Source organism: Melanostigma gelatinosum (genome assembly GCF_949748355.1).
Source record: "Melanostigma gelatinosum genome assembly, chromosome: 9".
NCBI classification, from domain to species: Eukaryota; Metazoa; Chordata; class Actinopteri; order Perciformes; family Zoarcidae; genus Melanostigma; species Melanostigma gelatinosum.
In genome coordinates, this window is record NC_136642.1 from 14,564,655 (window position 1) to 14,584,561 (window position 19,907).

General features: G+C 43.2%; 2 protein-coding genes across 3 annotated transcripts; one reads left to right on the top strand and one right to left on the bottom strand.

The window, feature by feature from the left end:
- Window positions 1–806: 806 nt before the first annotated feature.
- Window positions 807–11,869, bottom strand: LOC306781612 (discoidin, CUB and LCCL domain-containing protein 1; the record flags this gene model as incomplete). Of its 2 annotated transcripts, none has more annotated exons than XM_079274542.1 (15): window positions 11,763–11,869; window positions 8,589–8,810; window positions 7,850–7,987; window positions 6,742–6,793; window positions 6,585–6,657; window positions 5,787–5,920; window positions 5,633–5,670; window positions 5,154–5,345; window positions 4,396–4,508; window positions 4,097–4,271; window positions 3,898–3,990; window positions 3,629–3,722; window positions 3,221–3,258; window positions 3,027–3,134; window positions 807–1,249 (listed from the first exon to the last, which is right to left on the bottom strand). In XM_079274542.1, exons 1-15 carry the CDS (start codon window positions 11,863–11,865, stop codon window positions 807–809), a joined length of 2,016 nt encoding a protein of 671 aa, XP_079130668.1. In that variant the 5' UTR covers window positions 11,866–11,869. The 2 variants fall into 2 exon arrangements, with proteins under 2 accessions (XP_079130668.1, XP_079130667.1); XM_079274541.1 differs by having other exon boundaries at window positions 3,027–3,137.
- Window positions 11,870–12,705: 836 nt separating this feature from the next.
- On the top strand, window positions 12,706–18,924 carry LOC306782764 (glucocorticoid modulatory element-binding protein 1-like; the record flags this gene model as incomplete). The annotated part of the gene is made up of 10 exons (XM_079276204.1): window positions 12,706–12,773; window positions 13,950–14,091; window positions 14,448–14,506; window positions 14,666–14,772; window positions 14,901–15,004; window positions 15,497–15,681; window positions 16,103–16,231; window positions 17,914–18,051; window positions 18,292–18,408; window positions 18,494–18,924. The coding sequence occupies exons 1-10, from the start codon at window positions 12,755–12,757 to the stop codon at window positions 18,922–18,924; spliced, it is 1,431 nt and encodes a 476-aa protein (XP_079132330.1). The 5' UTR covers window positions 12,706–12,754.
- Between the last annotated feature and the right edge of the window lie 983 nt (window positions 18,925–19,907).

Consider the following 19,907-nt stretch of genomic DNA (forward strand, 5'->3'; position numbering starts at 1 on the left):
GTTAAGTGAAATTTGGTTGCTGTACTGTGGCAAAGGTTTAACAGACAATAAGGCCACATACTGGAATGTTTTCTAATGATACGGTTTAGTGTCTTTCTCTAATCATGACACCACCTTTGCCTGTTGTGCCTTTCTGTGTTATACTACAATACAATCATTTATTTTCAAACAATGTTTATTTGTTACTATACAGGTTATAAATGGATGACAATTATCTGAGGAGTGAGAACCAGCAGACAAATAATTACACAACACATGACTGTTTAAAGCTCCAGAGAGCCACCTAGTGGTGATACAACGTCACAGCAACAGTCTTTACCACTTTCTTACAGTGTGCCATTTATAGTTTGAAATATACATTGTGAATACAATGCTTTGTGAGGGCATGTAACGTATAATCCACTTCTTTTTTCTTTTCTTTTTTGCATTAACCTGTTAAATACACTGCATACATTGCTGTATGTGTTTTCTGAAAGTGCAGCTTGTGAATAAACATTTTAATAAACGGTATCACTGAGGGGCAACTGAACCTGCATCTTCTTTGCGCATCACAGGATACTTTCGCTGTTTAACGACATACTTCCTGGAAGGAAATACTCAGATCTGAGTTGTGTACCCTCGTATATGCATTGTGGTCCAAGTGACCAATCGACTTTAGGTACATCACTCACTGGAAGTTCAGCTCTGTCAGCATTAGTACTGTCTGGACAACACTGTCCAGCTTAATGTCTTCTGTAACCCTCTGCTCCCAACACACATTTTAGTTCAGGAATCTTTTTTTCCCTCCATGTCTGAGCTCGCTGTGCTCACAAAGGCTCCTCATATGTGTGCTTCTGTAGTAAAGAGTCACATGACTTGGGCTCTGCGTAGACCACACTGATCGGCCTCGGGCCATTCGCATGTAGGGCGGGAGTGCAGTAGCCATTGGATAGCATCCGGTGTGAGGGGCAGTCATACTGAGCGTGGCCGGATGTCGTCCTGGTTCCAGCGGGAGGTGTTGGTACAGGGGGTCCATGTGCTTTGCTGTGAACGATCCCCGTCAAAGTTGGTAGGATGGACTCCGAGGGCTGCTCACTGAATGGGGTGGCGTACTCGGGCTCTGGGGGCAGAGGCTCGGCGTACTCTGGCAGGTTGCCAGGAGTGTCGTAATGGTTGAAGGCAAAGGGGGTGGTGTAGCCCTCATCTGAGGAGGGTCTGAATGTTGACCCAACCTTCTGTCCAATGGCTGCAACATCAGGCTCTGCATAGTCTGGAAGGACAAATAAATAGGAACAAAAAAAAACAGTTTGAGTGTATTTCTATTCGTTTAAGATGCAACAAACATTGGCATGGTACTGTAGATACTGTCAGCTCTGAGCAGTTGCTAGACACTCCAGGAAGTTACTGGTCCTAGGCAAGAAATAGTCCGGCAGAAAAGTCTTCAGGTTTTGTACGGAGGACACAAACAAGACATAAGTTGTTGATTGGAGACCGTTGGAAAGGTTTGGATTTTGTTACTTTTGGCCATCGCCAGGCTCGCTGTTTCCACCTGTTTCCAGTCTTTGTGCTAACCTTAGCCACTAGCTGCAGCCTTGTACAGTGTTTATATAACAGACACAAGCTATCAAACTCTTTCCAAGAAACCAAATGTCTGCCTTAATCACAGGAAGTGACTGTTTACACAATAGCTTTGTCCTTGTTATCATTTATTTGTTATCTTGTAGGAATCAATGCAGTGTTTCATCATGCTGCTACAACGTGTTACACTTGTGTTGTATATCCCTGTAAACAAGGCACTCCTGAAAAAACTATTCCTAGTTTCATTCAAAACATCATCACTAAATATTACTGTTAAATGATCCAGGATCAAAGTAAAATCTCTAAAACCATTTGATACCTTAAAAGTACCTATTTTAAAATACTGTTATCAAATTCTGACGACAAGGTTCAACGACTCAGCTATTCCCGAGCCTCGGGATAGCTAATAAGTAGGTGAACCTTGAGCATGAAAGTTTTTCACAGTGTAGGCCTTCCCGAGGGCAAGAATGAACCTCGACGCACATTTTAAACAAACAGGCTCTTACAAAATGCAGCCCAGGGTCAGCCAATAGGGGAAGGAAATATCACTGAGCTTTAAAACACATTGGTGCATCCCCACCTATACTCAAATACTGTGATTCAAAAAAACGTTATTAAATGGGTATGAAAACATCAACTGTATCTGTCGAGATGGTTAAGACATGCCCCTCACATAGCGAGAGGTTTCTGCAAGTTATCACAATTTGTGAGTTAATATTTAAACACCACCAGAACTCTTTTAGGATCAATTGCTGCTTTGCATCTGCAGTTTCTGGGGAAATGCTTCTCCTCTCCCTGAAAGAGTCACACTAGGCCAATGTTGAGCCCCTGCATGAGATAATTGGCCACCAACAATGTCTCCTCCAATCACCGGTATGGGGGCTGACGGTGGAGCTCTTGGATTCCACCAGACCCTTCTCTTCGCCACAGCAGAAGAGGCGGTGGTGTGGGAGGCCTAGGCCTCAGAGCCGGGGCTATTTTAATTAGAAGGGCTGTGATTGTCTTTGCTTTGACCCGCTGTCCTGTTTATCACTGGACCTCTCAGTGAAGGGCCCCCTAGCTGGGGAGGGGATGGGGGAGGCAGAGAGGGGGACTGGTGGTGATGGTGGGGAGGGGTGTAGGCTGAGCGCCCTTTATCAAGCTCCAATTAAAGGGTCTCTTTCAGAGAGGCTCCATGGACCAAAGAAAGGAATGTTTATACTGTGTCTGGGTGATGGGCTGAGCCAGGGGAAAGAATGGACAGCCCGCGGAGAGAGCTGTTTGCCTGTCAGGCCTGGCATGAGCTCCCTCACACTGACCACTGGAGACTGTCAGAGCAGGAAGGATGGAGGAGGGAAGGCAGAGCGCCCCACTTGAGATCACTCAGTGAACCCGGAAGCGGACGAAAACCGGCAAAAAAAGACAGCAGCTGATCCTGACAGTAGTAATGCAGAGGCACAGCAGGAAAACATATTTCCATGAATTCTCACCATTAAGAGGAGGGCTAGGTAGAGCATCGTGGACATTTCGCTCCAGAGGGTAAGAGATGAGCTCCGATTGCGGGCATGAGAGACTCTTTGCCTGGAAACTCTGACAGCCTACTTGACACACCAAAACACATCGTCAGGCTTTTTGAGAGAAGATTGAAAAATACTGAAAAACGATCAAAGAGCACTTGACTTACTTGTGGGGAAGGAGTGCTTCATTTGTGACTCTTTTTTCCTACAAGAAGGAGATGAACACAGATTCAAAGTCTCGTACGTACCGGATACAGTTTCTGTGCTGTGCCTTTTTGGAGCATCACCATTAGAGCGGAAGCAATTAGTCCGTTAATCAGACGACAGATTCATTGACAATTTATTTAAATCATTGATTCAGTTATTTTTCAAGCTAAAAATATTATTAAAATGATTTTTAATTGAAAAAACAATCAGCAGATGAATCAATAATGAAAATAATCAACCTCATCATCTTTCCCAGTCACCAAAAGTAATTATGCATGAATAAAATAACACTTTATACATTATTCCATGAGTTATGTGCACAAAAAAAAGAAAAAAAAGAAAAGTCAAATCGTTTTAAAATACAGTACCTTCTCTTCCACCAGACTCCAGCCAGCAAACAGCTGCCACACATTATCAGCCCCAGGACCACTCCCACTGCCACTATCACTGGTTGACTGGAGCCTACAGGAACGCAAGTGTCCGAGTAAGTAAACAGCTGCACAAGTGTGAGCGACGTCGAGTGTAAAAGAAGAATACATCAACATTATTTCACTGATCTGACATGAAATCTTTCTAAAATAGACTGGCATTAAATGTCATCCTACACATGTGAAATTAGGGTGATACAAGTACACACTCAGTCTGGTCTCCACTAGCACTGGGCCATCTGTGGGGGTGGGGGTGGGGCCGGGCCGCGGTGTACCCTTGTTAACTTTGATGGGTGGAGATTCTGTCGGACGAGCAGTACAGGACATCGTAACGTCATGAACTCGCACTGTGAGACGGATCATGTTAACATTTGAAGGTGATCCCGGATAAGCAGTGGTATTACCCACCGGCGGCTGAGCGTGACCTCGGTGTGATCTTGGCGACAGGACAGCCCAGGACTTGCAACTGAGCTGAAGCTCGGCCGTGCCAGCTCAGCGGCTGTAGCCGTACGAACCGAGCCACCACAGGAGGGAAAAAGCTGTTGAGAACCCTGAGGTGTCCTTCAGTATAGGCGTGAAACACCTGGGAAGCACAACAAGCAAGTTACTCATTCACAGAGAACACCCGGAAGCCCACAGTGTAGACTCAGTAGCCATGTGAGCTCCGGTGCTCAGGGGAACATCAGTGAACATGGTACGATGCGTACCTTTCTTTCTTTGCTGAGAGCACCTTTGTAAAGCTTCCACGTTTTTCTGTCTTTGCTGAAAAAAAGACTGAAGGATTCTACGTAGTGGTCGTTTGATCCCATTGTTATTATCCCTGAAAAAATCCATAATACAGTAAGACACTGCGAACATAATGAAAACCATACACTTTGTTGAGATTTGGTAGAACAATTTTAGCCAAGTTAAACATTTAAAGGATAAGTCTGATGTCGTTTTTTTAATTGTCATTAAATCCAAATGTCTTGAGCCACCTGTCATTACGCTCATCGGTTCCTACTGAAGAACTCTAAAAACAGGTCAATTGTTTTCAGCAAACATCAGTCAAACAGCAGTAAATATTACAAAACTATATTTTCAGTGGATTAACACACACACGGTGTGCTAATGAGTATTTTTGGCAGGACGCAGCAGGAAGGTGTACGTGGGATTAACTACTCATGAATTACTGTGACCATGTTTATCTTAATTAGGGAACAGGTCAACCAGTGCAACTCACTGATGTCTTTTTAATAGTTTAATAGAGGTCAGTGGCACAGTTAGAATCTAGTATACCAGGTTTTGGGCACGCACGCACACACACACACAGTTTGTTTTGGGCTTTTCATGGAATTTGTTGGCAATAGAAAACAACACAGAAGGTCATCAGACTTATCCTTTACACAGCTACATTAAAGTATAATAAACGTTTTTAAATAAGCACATTTTGCACATATTCATGCACTATTTCCAACATTTTTACCTGCGATAGTGCTTCTATCGCTCAGCCCCAGCTCCACCCACGGGTTCAGATCATTACCGTCTGCAGCCCAGGGCAAGAACTCGTGGCTAGAATCCATGTTTCTGGAGGACCAGAACATTTTGTGCCCTTGGCTTTCTTCATCCCAGAAAGATGAGGCATTTAACCCAGAAACACTCAGGATGTTGTTGCAGTCTGTTTGGGGACCAAAGGAAAGGATGGCCTGATTATATACACACACAGCAACATTGACTACAAAGCATGCATACTTTACTGCAGAGCTTGCAATGAATTGCATCAATCAACAAATCCAATTTTTACATTTTAGTGAAAGGAGTATCCCTTTTATACAATTCTAAAATACATCAGGATGTCATGAGAAATGAACCGCGGAAATGCAAATAATGTTCTGACATGTAAAACACTGGGTGTGCCCCTTGAAATTCAAACATGTAGTGATAAATGTAATTTCTTGCTCGTACCTTGACTGAAGAGCACCTTCTTTTCAGATAATGATCCCCTGTCAAAAGAGGACCGTTAAAAAGGTCACTACAGCTACATAGAATCAAATATAAATGAATTCGGGCTCAACATTAATGTGATCTCTTATTTCAAGTACACTAACAGCAGACGCACATCTTTGAAAGGATTCCATTGGCAAAGGTGGATTCATAAAGTGTAAGACTTCTCCCACGGTTCACAGTAACATGAGCTCCCAGACTATCCGATGCAGCTCCGGCGTGGACCGCAGACTTGCACAGAACTGAGGTCTATGACAGAGGAAACACATGGACCACTTTCAGACATCAAGCCAACTGATACGTGAGTCACAAAAAGCCTGAAACTTTGTTTATTCTCGTGCTTGGCGCCTCCGCAGACGGCGTACGAGCTCCGAGCATGAACGGAGGTGTTTATACTCTATGCGCAGAATTATTCTCCGAAACGCCAGAGGGTGTACAAACAAAATGAACTGTGAAGAACCAAAAAGACAACGAGTGGAACTCATAGATATGCCCATATATGGCGCATAGACTGTAGGTGTAACTGGCAAAAAGCCATAAAGCAACTTCCACAATGACGAGGAGGGATTGTAATTGTCTGAAAACTCATATCTCATATTTATGGACTACTTTATTGCCTTTGTACAAGCCCTGTAAAGAAAAAAGTAATGTATTACATGCATTGTAAAGAAATGATGGTTGAATATCATGTAGACAATTTGATTTGGCTGGCAAAATATATACTCAAATGTAGATTTTAAATACCACCTGTTTCTGAAGCATTTAAAAGAGAATTGGCCTTCTTTGTTTAATCCCTAGACATGTAAATAGGGCTTGCCAGAAAATAACGGGCCGGCGCGTGGGGGGCGCGATTACGTCATTTTCTACGGCGAGTTTAAACTAAGTTTGGCCAAATGAAACGTGCTTTACTTACATCTCTGTAACCTTGTTCAGAGTTTCCCCAAACATCCCCGGTGACATTCTTGCATCCAGCAGGGCAGTACACACTGAGAATAAGACGGAAATAAACGTGAGAAACACTCACTTTTCTTCTGAATCTATTGTGGGAAATGTCGAGGTCAACCACTTACCTCAAGAGCTGCAAGCTAGAATGAGATCCTCGTTGTAAACAAGATATGAGATCTACAACAGGAAAGACAGACGGGTGTACATTAAAATCAACACTCCTGAGAACTACTTCAAACTTTCTTGAATATGTATTGGTGGATTTGAATAGTATGGAGTGGGACCCAGTGACTCGGGCTTACATAATACCCTCCCCACCCTTCATTAACCCAGGCACACACACACAGATTCTGTGTGCGATGGTTAGCATGCGCTACATGTGCTATATTAGGGGATAAGCGGTCATCCCTGTTGATGTGACTCAGCCCTTTGTTGCTGTGACTTTGTCACAGTTCACGGGTACAGTGAACGGTCCTCGTGTGATCACAATTCACAGACAGTGGTTTGTACGTCTGGACATGGGCTTAGCTCCAGACACTGACGGGTTTCATCAACAACTCGGTACAAAACAGGAAACTATGATACATACTGTACAGTACGGATTACTTCATCTGGAGAAAAGGAAATTATCTCTAAATACAGACTAGCAGTCAGACCAAACAAGTCCACTTGCTTATTAAAATGACACACAACAATCCAGAAACATGTGTGTGTACAATCTGCATTGGTAGAGAGAGTTGAATTGTGTAGATTAAATAACTGCTGAATCAACGGCCGCTAGGTTCCAACAAACACGGGATGGTAGTGGGCTCGCATTGGTTGACGTGCGAGGGAAGAGGAGGGGGAGGAGGGGGAGGGAAAAAGAACTCCAGCCACTCCGAGCGTCAGACTGAAGCCTGAGGCCTCACTCCATTCAGCCTGAGAGAGAAGCAGCCTTTACTCCGGCTTTCTGAGCAAACACGCCACAGCAAAGATAGCGATGGCGGATGAATGCCAATAAGAAGTGACTCATAGACTCGCAACCGCACATTCACGTCAACACGAGGACAAATAGTCACACAGACGTTGGTGTTAATGTTAAACCAGTGTAAACTTCTAAATGAGCAAATTTGAGAAATTGAACTCAAACTATAATTCAGGCCTTTCGTAAAGTTGAACACAGCGTGCCCGTATACTTGTCATAACCATGTAAGCACCTCACGAATAGTAATCAACCAGTTAGGGATACCTTACCTGGATACTGGTCTGTGGCATAAGACAGTAGAAACCCTCGTCCAGAGCGGTGTGGGCCTGACCTGAACGTTACTGTCACTTCATTGCTTTTTAGTGTCACATTCTTCTGTGATGCATCCAGCTTCCCACACACTGGACCTGTGGACACGCAGACCCACAAACTACATGTGTAAAAGCACATTACCGTGTTGTTTTCTGGCACCATGATTTGAATTACATTCTTGTGAAATATATCGTCAGTCCCGTGTCAGCATTTATCAACAGAAGTTGATGATTTGAGTCAGTGTTGTTCCACTGTTGTCTTCCTGTCATACCGACAACTGTATAGTCAGGAGCAGAGTCATGTAGACGGCATGTAAGAACACCTCCCCGGCAGAGAAAACGACATAAAAATCACGAGCCCGGTTGTGAGCAGCCCGATGACAAACACTAAAGGCAGCCTCACAGAATATTTCTATCTCCGTCATTTTGGTGTCTTGTCAATTTTGCATGCCCTCAGGACCCGACTTGATACAGCTGGTTGGAGAACGTGCATGCGTCTGTTGAAAAACTGGGTTCAGTCAATGTGTCAGAGTAATGGCATTCCTAGTGCGTATTCAGTAATGACATGGAACACTAATCGTCTATCAGCAGGCAAGAAAGGAATCTCCACAGGAGACATGGGAGCACTTCTGTAATGTCTCAGACGCAGTGATCATCATATAAACCTGATGAATCCATCAGGGGTGAAGAAGCTTACCCAGACTGGGTTCTCCGCTCTTGTCTGCGATCACAAGAGAGCCATTCCTGCAGCCCGGGCTGCTCTCAATGTCAAAATCCCCAAAGAGCAGCCGCAGCGTTCGCCCCTCTGGCACTCGGAGCCTCCACTTACACCAGGTGTTACTGGGGTAGGTGCCCGGATAGTTCTGGGAGGCCAATGTGCCAGACTCTGTGGCCAGCAGTGAATATCCACAGCCATTGCCTGAAATGATACAAGCACAAGAAGGGAGTCTGTGATTGGGGGAAATGACGTCAGTTCCCGAGGTAGATCCAACATTGGGACATGTTTAGGGACAGTTCATTCCTGATTCAGATGCCAGCTACTTGATGATGAAGAGGCTCTTTAGAAATGGCTACTGAAACTGAAGTAAAGAGTCATTCTTCATGTTTTCCGTCAATACCTTTATCACAAAAATGTCTTTATGAGGACTGAACCATTTTCTGTTTTTGACTGTGCAAAAGTTAAATTACTAATGTAATAGACTGAATTTTAATTATTTTTTCGACAACAAAATTCAGTTCTTACAGTGTACAAAGGCTGCAAGTAATGCCTCGTTTAATTAGAGATGAATCTTATCATATGGTTTTTCAAAATGTCAAACAATAGTGAAAAATTGCCAATGAGCCCAATTTTCAGCAGCCCAAGCTGGCATATTCACATAACTTCTGACCAACAATTCACAACCTAAAATGTGTTCCCTTGTAATTTACAGAAGACTAAAGAAACCAGCAAATGTTCACAATCGACAAACTTGAAGGAGTGAATTTTTATTTCATCCTTATTAGCATGACGTAAAATAATGAACCAACGACCAAACATTGAGCCTGTTAATCCTCTGTTCATCGACTCATTTATGAATCGTCCCATTGCTTCCGTTCTACAGCGTAATATCAATCCTGTTTACAGGAACTGACTACTACCCCAACAATAAATATTGAATTCTCACGCAGCTGAAGTATTTTCTAACACATGTCGCGAAAAGAGTTATAAGCGGAGTAAGATCCCATAACCGCAGACGGTTTAGGCATTAACTCTCAAACTAAACACGCAGAATATGAAGGGCTTTGTTAATGCACCATTTCAGGACAGATGAGTAACAGGTCTCTTCTGAACAGGGCATGTTTATACTCTTCTGATGACACAACTGTCTGTGAGGGAAGCACTCCGCACCACACACCATGACCTGTACACTGGATATATTGCAAAAAGATACGCGTCCAATAATAAATACAAAATGTCTACTTTTTAAACTTTATTTAAAGAGATGCTGTTCTTGAAAGAAAAGGCAAGAAAATCGATCAAAAGTCTTTTTATTTCTTCACGCACTACTTTCCTAATGAACAGTGTTTGACCCGAATGTTGATTCATTACATCCTCTGACCTGCGGTCGCTGTGACTAACACTTTTAACGGGAATGGAAAACACAAATATTTAGATCCACTAGCATCCCCGTGTGTCACAGAAAATAAGTCAACTCCCGCAGTGGTCGTACAGAGATAAGTGCTGCGGGGGCGGCGGGCTCAAAAGCTGACCCCCAAAAAAGTCAAGTAATGACGTGTTCCAAGAATGGTCAAAACATGAAGAAGGCACCAGGGTCCATCTGAGCCTATACGCGTCATCCCTGTCCTTGTCTTCCTTATAAGGCTCCCGGAGACTTGTTGAGGGGAAAGAGGAGGATAACCTTCCACTCACCCTGTGTCACACACACATCCTGCATCACACCGACAGCCCCTCAGCTCCTAATACCATAAACCTTTGGATGTTATTGCCCCGCCTCAAGTCCCCAAAGGACTCCCTGCAACAGTGGGCAACGGAGCGTGGATCTGTCACCTTCCGGTGGGAGGCCACAGAGGCTGCGGATAGCTAAAGGGAAGTTCTGGGTGGCCGGTAATCTCCCCCCTGCTCACCGAACCCTTTCACCTAGACTCTGTCTCCAGGACTATCTGTTTCTAGTTTCACTCAGAGAGGGATGTGTGTTTGACTTGTTCTGACCAGTTTTAGACACTTTAGAAGGTGAATTACAGACAACTGGAGTGGAGCTGGGTGGCAGCAGAGCAGACAGTTGATCTAAAGCAGGCCCCGCAACATTGTTTTTCCACTTGAGGCTTTGCTGACAGGTCTTTACAGGTCCTCACCGGCAGACGGGATGTTCACCTGTGCTACCTGTCACTACGTTGCCTTAGCCTGTGTGTCAATCACAACATAACAAGAATGCACTGTGGCTGAAAAGCCCCCCCCCCCCCCCACCCAAACCCCTGGCCCCACCAAAGCTCTTTGCATACTTGCCAGAATAAGTAATTTAAACAAACCCGGGACTTAATCATCTTCCGATGTGAGGAAACCAAAGCCAGAGAGACAGACACAAATAAACAAAAGAAAGATTTGTGTTATGGCTGGGTGTCACAGTCTGCAGGCCAGTAAACTGCTTTTCTTCGTCTGTGTGTGTGTGTGTGTGTGTGTGTGTGTGTGTGTGTGTGTGTGTGTGTGTGTGTGTGTGTGTGTGTGTGTGTGTGTGTGTGTGTGTGTGTGTGTGTGTGTGTGTGTGTGCATGGTCACAGTGAACACAGAAATACCTGTGGGAAAGGTAAGCTGCTGGCTGGGATCAGCAGGTAAACATGAACAAGGGAAGAGTATGTAAAGAATGCATCCATGACATCACATGGTCGACCTTTGCGCCTGCTTCCTTTGAAATACTATATTTTGACACTGACATAAACAAATATAATATATCAAGCTTCTCATACAGTGCATACCATAAAAGTAGAACTGACAGCAGACATTGATATGAAAACGTTTACTCCTTGTGCATTACAAGCCGAGGTAATGGTGATATCAGTGAGCACAACAGTTGCTGATGCTACATTTAGTATACGACAATAGGACGTGTGCATGAAGTGGTTGATGAAGCCTGTTGGTCACTGGCGCTTAACACACTTCTGCAACTTTTTAACTCGTTATGTCACAACATACCATTGGGTTAAAGTAAACCAGCAATGCATCCGTTATCAGCTATTCGTACCCAGGAGCAGCACCTTTAGAAATAGCAATAAATACTGTTATTCAGTAAAAACGACCAACAAGATATTTGAAATAAAACCTCGCGTCACATCTTAACTTATCAAAAGCGTCAACAAAATAGGTTTTTTTTCTTACCCTCCTGGCCGTCAACACCAACGGAACAGACGCTATAAGTGATCCACAAAACGGTAACGAGAGACTTCACAGCATCTCCGATGTTTTCGCACTTTGAAAGCATGATTTCCAAAACACTGCGGGGAAAAAGTAAGGTGCAAGCCTCGATCGCTCGAGCAGGACTGTCCGCAGTAAAAAGTTATGGTACTAAGTACTAGATATTTACTATTGGCCACGAGACGTAAGCTCGACCTGTCATTGGTTCTCCGTTAGTGTCAATCACAGAATCACAAGCATTCCATTCCCAAATAGGGATGGGCTGATCTGAGACCAGTCCTTTGGCAGTGATAGTAATGATTTACTCTTGTTTTCTAATATGGCAACACTGAACCTGGATCCCATGTTCTTCTGTAAAAACTATTTCCCTATAAATGTATTTATTATCTATTTATATGTCTGTTTTAGGAAGTGAAGTAATGCGTTTAAAAGTCAATATGGTTAAAACCAACATTTTTAAATATCTTGTGACGTTTTAACACGCTTTACTGAAATTGCAAGTGCAAAGCCTGCCACCTGCTGGTGAAATACAGGCAACAACAAAAACGCAACACTATTTTCAAGTGTTTTGAACAGCCTTTTTTATTGCATGACAAACTCCACGAAATGAGGCCACACAAGTGGCAACTGAAACACATGTTTTCGAGCCTAAAACCTACCAAGAGGGATCTGTCCATTAAAAAAAGAACGATAAATTACTTATTTTTGGGTTGAAAAACACGTTTGTGAAGCTTGGGATGTCCCAGCATAATTATGCGGCACCGTGCCTCAGAGCTCAAACCAAGCCGCGCGCGCTTGCACACACGAGCCGTTTGACCGATTTACACATCGCGTGCGAACTAACTGCTTCTCGTGACAGCGGGACAGATGCTTCTCAGGCAAATGCTGCTCACTGCAGGAAGTGTAACGAAGCAGCACCCCGCGCATGCTCTCGTGCCTCTCTGACAAGCAAGAATATGAACTGCTGTAAAAACGGTAAGTGAAAACTGACAATATCATTTAAAGTAGCAGGTTTAGTGTGTCACGGAGTTTTAGGGTAGACCCGGAGGGTTTTTGTGCACACTCTTCTGGGACAGGAGCGCGCGCCGTCGTACCCTTGTTGGCCGGGGTGTGCGTGCTGCCGCACCGACGGACGTCAGTGTGAGTGGGTGAAGAAAAGCACGCAACTGTCCGTGTAGGAGTTCATCCAACAAGGGCTACTTGACATGGTGTTGAATATGTTTATCAGTGTATTGCAGTATGCTCTTCAATGCATGGACGTGTTGTTTGTTTTTGTTTTTCGACCATGGAATTAACCTAAGAGACAGTTTCTTCATTTCTCCCTGTGCTTGTTGATATTGTCGCCCAATGCTAACGCCTCAGCTGCTTGTGTAGGACTGAGATAATATTATGAGCAGAATCATAATTAATGCAGTGACAGTTTATTATTCATTATTCTTTAACTGTTTACCCGGGAGGCAATTTACTTTATTTTATTTTGTTTCACCCCAATTCATCTGACCATAGACAGAAGCCCAGTGGACACTTTAATAACATTTGACTCATAATGAGTTTATTTCCCAACATCTATATACAGTATTTAAGGACCTTACTTCGTAATTCAAATAACATTTTCAGAAATGGTGTACGCTATATAGCCTACTGAACATTATGACAGCAGACAAAATAAATAACTAGGATTTAATGATTGCTTAATATGACTTGTTAACAATACTCGAGCAGATTATATTTGTTCAACAGGTCTTTTGTTGGTGCAATACTTATAGCAAAAGAAGTGGCCTAAATGCAACAAGGTTGGATAACACAGTGCTGATATTATTTGATTTGAGAATTTCACTCTGAAGAAAACATGTCCACTGTCTATTATATCGCTTCATCATTTTTAGAATTATGTCCTCATAACCCAGGTTTTAGTTAAAACTGTAAACCGTTGCCCATCATGGATATTAACGCATTGTCAAGAGCAATATAGGAAGCAAGGATTATGTCATTTTAAGCCCATAGGGATTGATTTCTATAACAGTTGCATGCCAGAGAAGACTGTTGGGGGAGGCTTTTATTGACTAGTGTGTGCATTAAATAGCATCACTGCATGCGAGTGTGTGTGTGATCTGGACGTTAACGTGCATGCTCGGCCCTCTCTGCGTGCAGCTCTGTGGGGAGGGCTGATGGCGGCTGCTGAGGTCACTGTGTCTTCAGGGGATCTCACGACGGTGAAGGAGGAGGAAGGGGAGTCCAGTGGCAACAACCATAAGACTCAAGTCATCCTGCACCTGCAGCCCATCCTGCACGGGTAACATCACGGGCTTGTATCCTTAAAGGGCCAGTCGATGTTTGGCCGTGTGACACAACAGAGAGGCGGATTTAGACATACACACATATTTGTGTAAATGTGTAGACATATTTTTATCATGATAATATTTTCAAGAATATCTCATTCCATATTCATTTTTTTACATCAATGCTGCTCATATTTAGTTTAATGAAGGCTTGAACTGAAGACTATGACAGTGAGCATTTACATTTCAAAAAGGTTAGATATGCAGTGGCTATTCGCATATTTTGCAGTTCAAATATAGAAATATTCAACTCTCAGTTTGCATGAAATCCTTATTTAGTTAAATATGTACATTGTGTCGCCCTCTGCAGGATACATGATGACATTGCTGACACTGGCACTACAGTGCTGGCCATAGAGACACATCATGGTAGGTGACTCAGAGAAATTCCAGCTGATATTAAACTACAACGGGAATGCTGAGCTATTTTGTTGAGACAGTATATTTAATCATACTTTGAACTGATGCTTTGCTGTTGAGTATATAACCCTGTTGCTGCAGGTTATTTATTTATTTTGTGATTGTTAGAAGGAGAGGAGACTGAGTTTGGCTACCCCATCACCTGTGGAGACAGCAGAGCGGTTCTACTATTTAAGAAGTTTGTGTGCCCTGGAATCAACATCAGATGTGTCAAAGTAAGTTGACACAGTTAAACCTTCTTCACTCAACCAGACATTTGTGTCTGCTATTTCTGTCTTATTCTCCTCTCTGCATACTTATAACGGCTTTCATAAACATACACCGTGTTCTTCTTCTCCTCCAGTTCAATGACCAGCTCATCAGTCCCAAGCAGTTTGTACATCTGGCAGGGAAAGACACTCTGAAGGACTGGAAGAGGGCCATCAGACTGGGAGGGGTAATGCTCAGGTACGAAAACGCTATTTGTCTGTCTGTCCTGTTCCTCCTATAGCTGCTGACTGATGCGAACTGTAAAACTGCATGACCTTTAATTACTTTGTTGCATTGGGGTTAAAGTGTCAGACTTGAAGTACCTCAATCGAATGAAGTCAACAACGTATCTCATTCATATAATTTGCACTTGTGTCGAGTCTGTCTGTGCTGGGGTTTGCCAAGGCATTCCAGAGGCAGTCTGTAAGGAGTATTATTATGATAGCAGGATCAAATAGCACACAGATGAGCTGCTGAGTGAGACTTCTCACTCTTTTATTGTGTTTGCACTTGTTCTTGGTGTTCCTGTGAGTCAATATACCGACTCAATAGGCAATATCTGCCCTCGCGATCTTTATTCCTGCAGAGGTCAGATCAATGGGCTTCGTGTCAAACAAACCTCCGGGAAGTTACTGAGATTGTTTAACGACACTCTGCAGTGTTCTTTTAACCTGCTTCTTCCCCTCGCAGGAAAATGATGAACTCGGGCCAGATAGATTTCTACCAGCATGACACCGTGTGCAGCAACACCTGCCGCAGCACTAAATTTGACGTGCTGATCAACAGCACGCGGCTTCCTCCGGGGAGCTCAGTGCAGCCAAGCCCGTCATGTCTGGCTCTTGACCTTGTTGGAGGACAGGTGCCTCCCCTGACAGGTAGATTTCAGTTGGCATTTACAGTTTGATATTTTTTTTCTCTCCCACATATGCTCGGGCTGCTGTTTTTTTCATTATGTGATTGATATGATGGAAACAAAAAAACTTTTAAAGCCACCTGGATATGATTTATGCTCAATAATGAAACGAGAATCTGACACATGCCTTTGGAGCTCAGTCGCAAGAAGGAATTAGTAACTGAGCTGAACATCAAGAGCAGTCAGATATCGTTGGATCAACAAACCGGTTTCCTTACTGAGCACAGAAACAAAAAAACATAACAGTGTTGGGAAAAAAACAGTTGGATTCCCTTGGCAGTCTTCCCTCTGCCTACTCATGTTCAATGGTAATATGAGATGTTTATCTATTTACAGTGTATCCTGTTCTGTCGTCATTTCAGGAGAGGCTGTGCATGATGCAGCAGAGGTAGAGGAGCCTTTGGAGAAGAAGTTCAGTGCAAGGGCAGAGTGGAGCCCTTGTCCAGCCCGGGATGTAAATCCCACAACAGCCAACGGACATGGTGCAAAGAGAAAGAGGGGTGACACACCTGGTAAATATAAGAAAGGATAAAAGGCTGCTCGTCAAACAGCCCGAACAGGATGAGGAAGAGCGCGTGGGGGGAAAAAACCTCAGAAATGGATTGGCTGACAGGACAAATACAGTATATGAACTATTAAGGCGGAATCCATTCACTTTTTTTGCACATTAAACCCGCCCCCCCCAGAAAATAGGAGCCGTTTTCATACTTTGTATAAAGTATGAAGACGGTGTTATTTAGTATTCGTAATGTAATATGTACAGCAGGAATCTAGTGGGATGCCGCAGTTTTGTACCGGCACGTGGAAGTCATGTTATAACCTCCACTGTAAACTCAGGGAAGTTGCATTTACTTCTGTTATTAACCTCTTTGTCAGCTTACCAAGGGCAATGCCCTGGAGGTAAATTTGGAAAGTTTATTAGACACCTCTGTATTATTGGAGGAGACACAGGTTCAGCCCACTGACCTTCAGTCCTCCAGAGGCCCTTCATTTGCAACAATCCTGGAGGATACAAATGTGAAAAGGATGAGGAAAAGAGATGAAACATTCAGATTGAAATTTCAACCACAATTGCATGAATAATAAACGAAAAAGAAACACAAAAACAATGACAACTGTGAATATTAACACCGGTCCGTTAGTCCCTTGTGTCTCTTGCAGCCACTGCTGCTTGACACCTCTGATACATCGAGCCAATGAAACCTCTGAATCGGCAGTTGTGGGATGTTCTGCCATTCCTGCAGACTGACCTTAAAAAGTTGCTTACCGCTAAAAAGCAGAGTCACATCCCTTTATACTACCATCGACGCCATCTGACATTTCTAAGTGCGGCTTTTTCTTGCAGAGACCGTAGCCTTGATTTAAGGGCTTTTAAAGGTGACCTGATTAGGCTTTGATCCAGCTGGACCACAGTCGGCAAAATAGCCTCAAGTGATCTTTTGTTTGAATGGCAAATTGCAGTGCCCTCACTGCACAAGCGGGATTGCTTGTCACAGGACTTAAAACAAATAGTCAACTCTAAGGAAATGTACTCAGCCTATAACTACTCTCCTCTATCTCCAGAAATGTGTTTATTTCCATGAGTGTACATTCCCGACATGGAGAAATACATGAATTTAGCTTCAGATAGCTGTGGATGGGATTTTGAATATTTTCCGTGGGTAAATTCCATTTATCTTGACAGATATTTAAGCTGATGTGAAAGTGGATGCATTTCTTTCAAGATGAGATATCAAGCACCGCTGACATTTTATCACTCTAATATACTCAACTTCTATTTGGCTCAGTTTTGTACGGATCCAAAGTAATTTGTCTCCCTGCAACCTGCCCTGTCCTCCTTCCTCACCTCTTTCCAAACCATATTCCTGCTCCTTCATTTCTACCTATATCACCCATTTAACATCCTCTCTGTGTTGCACCCTTCCCATTTCCTCTATCTCATTATATCTTCTTTTTTTTCAACCCTGACACTCCATCTAATTAATCCTACATTTCCTATTTTGTTTGCGTTGCCTTTTCTGCCCATTGTGTAACATCTCTTTTACTGTCCAACACCACAGCTCGCATGCAAAAGCACTTTCTCTTTTTTCTCTCTGGCATTTTGACATTATTGTATGAAAAGACAAACACATAGACACACACAAAGACTTCACCACATATCATAATACCGTCCCACCTAATTGACCTTCTCTAGATGGAGTACTGAGCCTGTGGAAGGGTGTGGCCTACTCTGGGCTGATGGGGGAGGTCCTGTCCAGTCTCCAGACTGAATTATTAGCCACTCTTAAAGGAGTGGAGGTTCGCAGTGAGAAGGCCAGCCTGCAGGAGACAGGTGAGGGCTAACCACCGACTGTCAAAACAATTGCTTTAAATTTAGCAAAATGTCAGTCAAGTTAAAAAAAAAAGTAAATCTGATTTTAAAATGATTTTCAATGAAGGCTCCAGCAGCCAAATCTGGTTTGAGAGGGAAATTCATGGCCATTGATTTTTAAATTTTTTAAAGTGGTTTGGAAGTTCTGTGGACAATCGTATTTATCGTTGTTGCTGACTTTTGATGATTTTGTTTTGTCAGATGCCGTCATACTTAATTCCCTGTGTAAGATGTTTGGCCTTTTAGACTCAGTGAAGCGAGCTGTGGACCTGAAGCGCAGCCAGGATGAAGAGAACAACATCCATAACAATGTTTATGGTGAGAAAGCTGTCGAAGGGCCCCGTATGGTACATACAGTGGTATACCAGTCGATTATATTGACAAATATCCTGTCTTTCCTTAGTGTCGGATGATATTTTGGAGGAGCGGAGGAGGCAGGGTCGGGATGAAAGCACCTCCCACAGAACTCTGTCAATGAAACACCTACGACCGCAACATCACAACCCGTCAAACAGCCAAACCCACAACTTGCTGTCCCCTGTCAAAACAAGCCCCATGATCCAGCCTCTGTCTGTTACCGGTTTATCTGCTGCATCTTACGCTCAGCTCACCATCAACCCTCAGCTCTTCGCCCATTCCTCTGCCTCCACTGTCCAGCGTCACCATATCAGAGCTGGCAGGAGGGACGGGGACCACCGTGATGCCACGCTGGTGAGGGAGCGTGAGCTCAGTGAGACGAGGAATCAGGAGAAGCTTCGCAGGCTGGTACAGGAGGGCGTGGAGGGAGAGGACGCCTTAGACATCCACAAAGGACAGAGGACTGTTAAGAATTAAGAAGACCCTCACCTTAGAAGTGAGCAAGTAGAGGAGACTGTATGTTATTGACAAGGTGGTTATAGGAAGAAAGGCGTCAAAGAAGCATACAAGTAAGTGAGGGAGAGAAACAATCTCAACGGGATGCTGGACGAAGTAAGGGACTGTGCCTGAAGATACTACTTTGTCAAACTGTACTTTCCTCCCCTTGTATGCCCATAGAGTAAATACTGCGGTTACTTCAGTTGTGGTTACTGAAGCGGTGTTGCAGGCGCAGATCTGTTCTTGCATTGAAGCTGCAAATGACACATTCAAGAAGAGCGTTTCAGTCATGTGTTTCTAACGTTGTACTCACGACACAGTAGAGCGGAAATTATGAGTCAATTCATTGATTAGTCAACAAACAGGGAATGCATTGTCAACCATTTTGATAATCGATTCGTTTTCTAAGAATTGACCCAAAAAGTTCACTTGGACCAGCTTCTCAAATGTGAATATGTTCTGGTTTCCTCATCTTACCTTTGGGCTTTGGACTGTTGGTCAAACAGAATTTGCAGTATTTTGTAATGTGAAGCTGTTACTTTGGGATCTTGGAAATTGCAATGGGCATTGTTTTCACTATTTTCTGATATTTTATAGAATAGAAGTGATTCATCTGCAATGAACAACCAACAGTTTAATTGATAATGTAAATAATGGGTATTTGCGGTCCTAAAACACAACTTCTTTTGTCGACTGAATATTGTTTTAGGAACTTCGTGTTCGTATTTCTAAACTTAGTTAAGATAAAAATACATTTTTAAGATGCCTCTCTGATCTCTGTAAATATAATATTTGGTTCTATTCTATTGATGATATTTGGTGATGATATTTTTCCTCGTCTAAAAGCTATTTGCCACTTTTTTAGGTCTTTGTGAAAATGTTTTCCTCATACTTTTACAACTACTTTCCGATGCTATTTGCAATTGAACTTTTGTAAGTTGCACTTGTGCGTTGAATTTGAT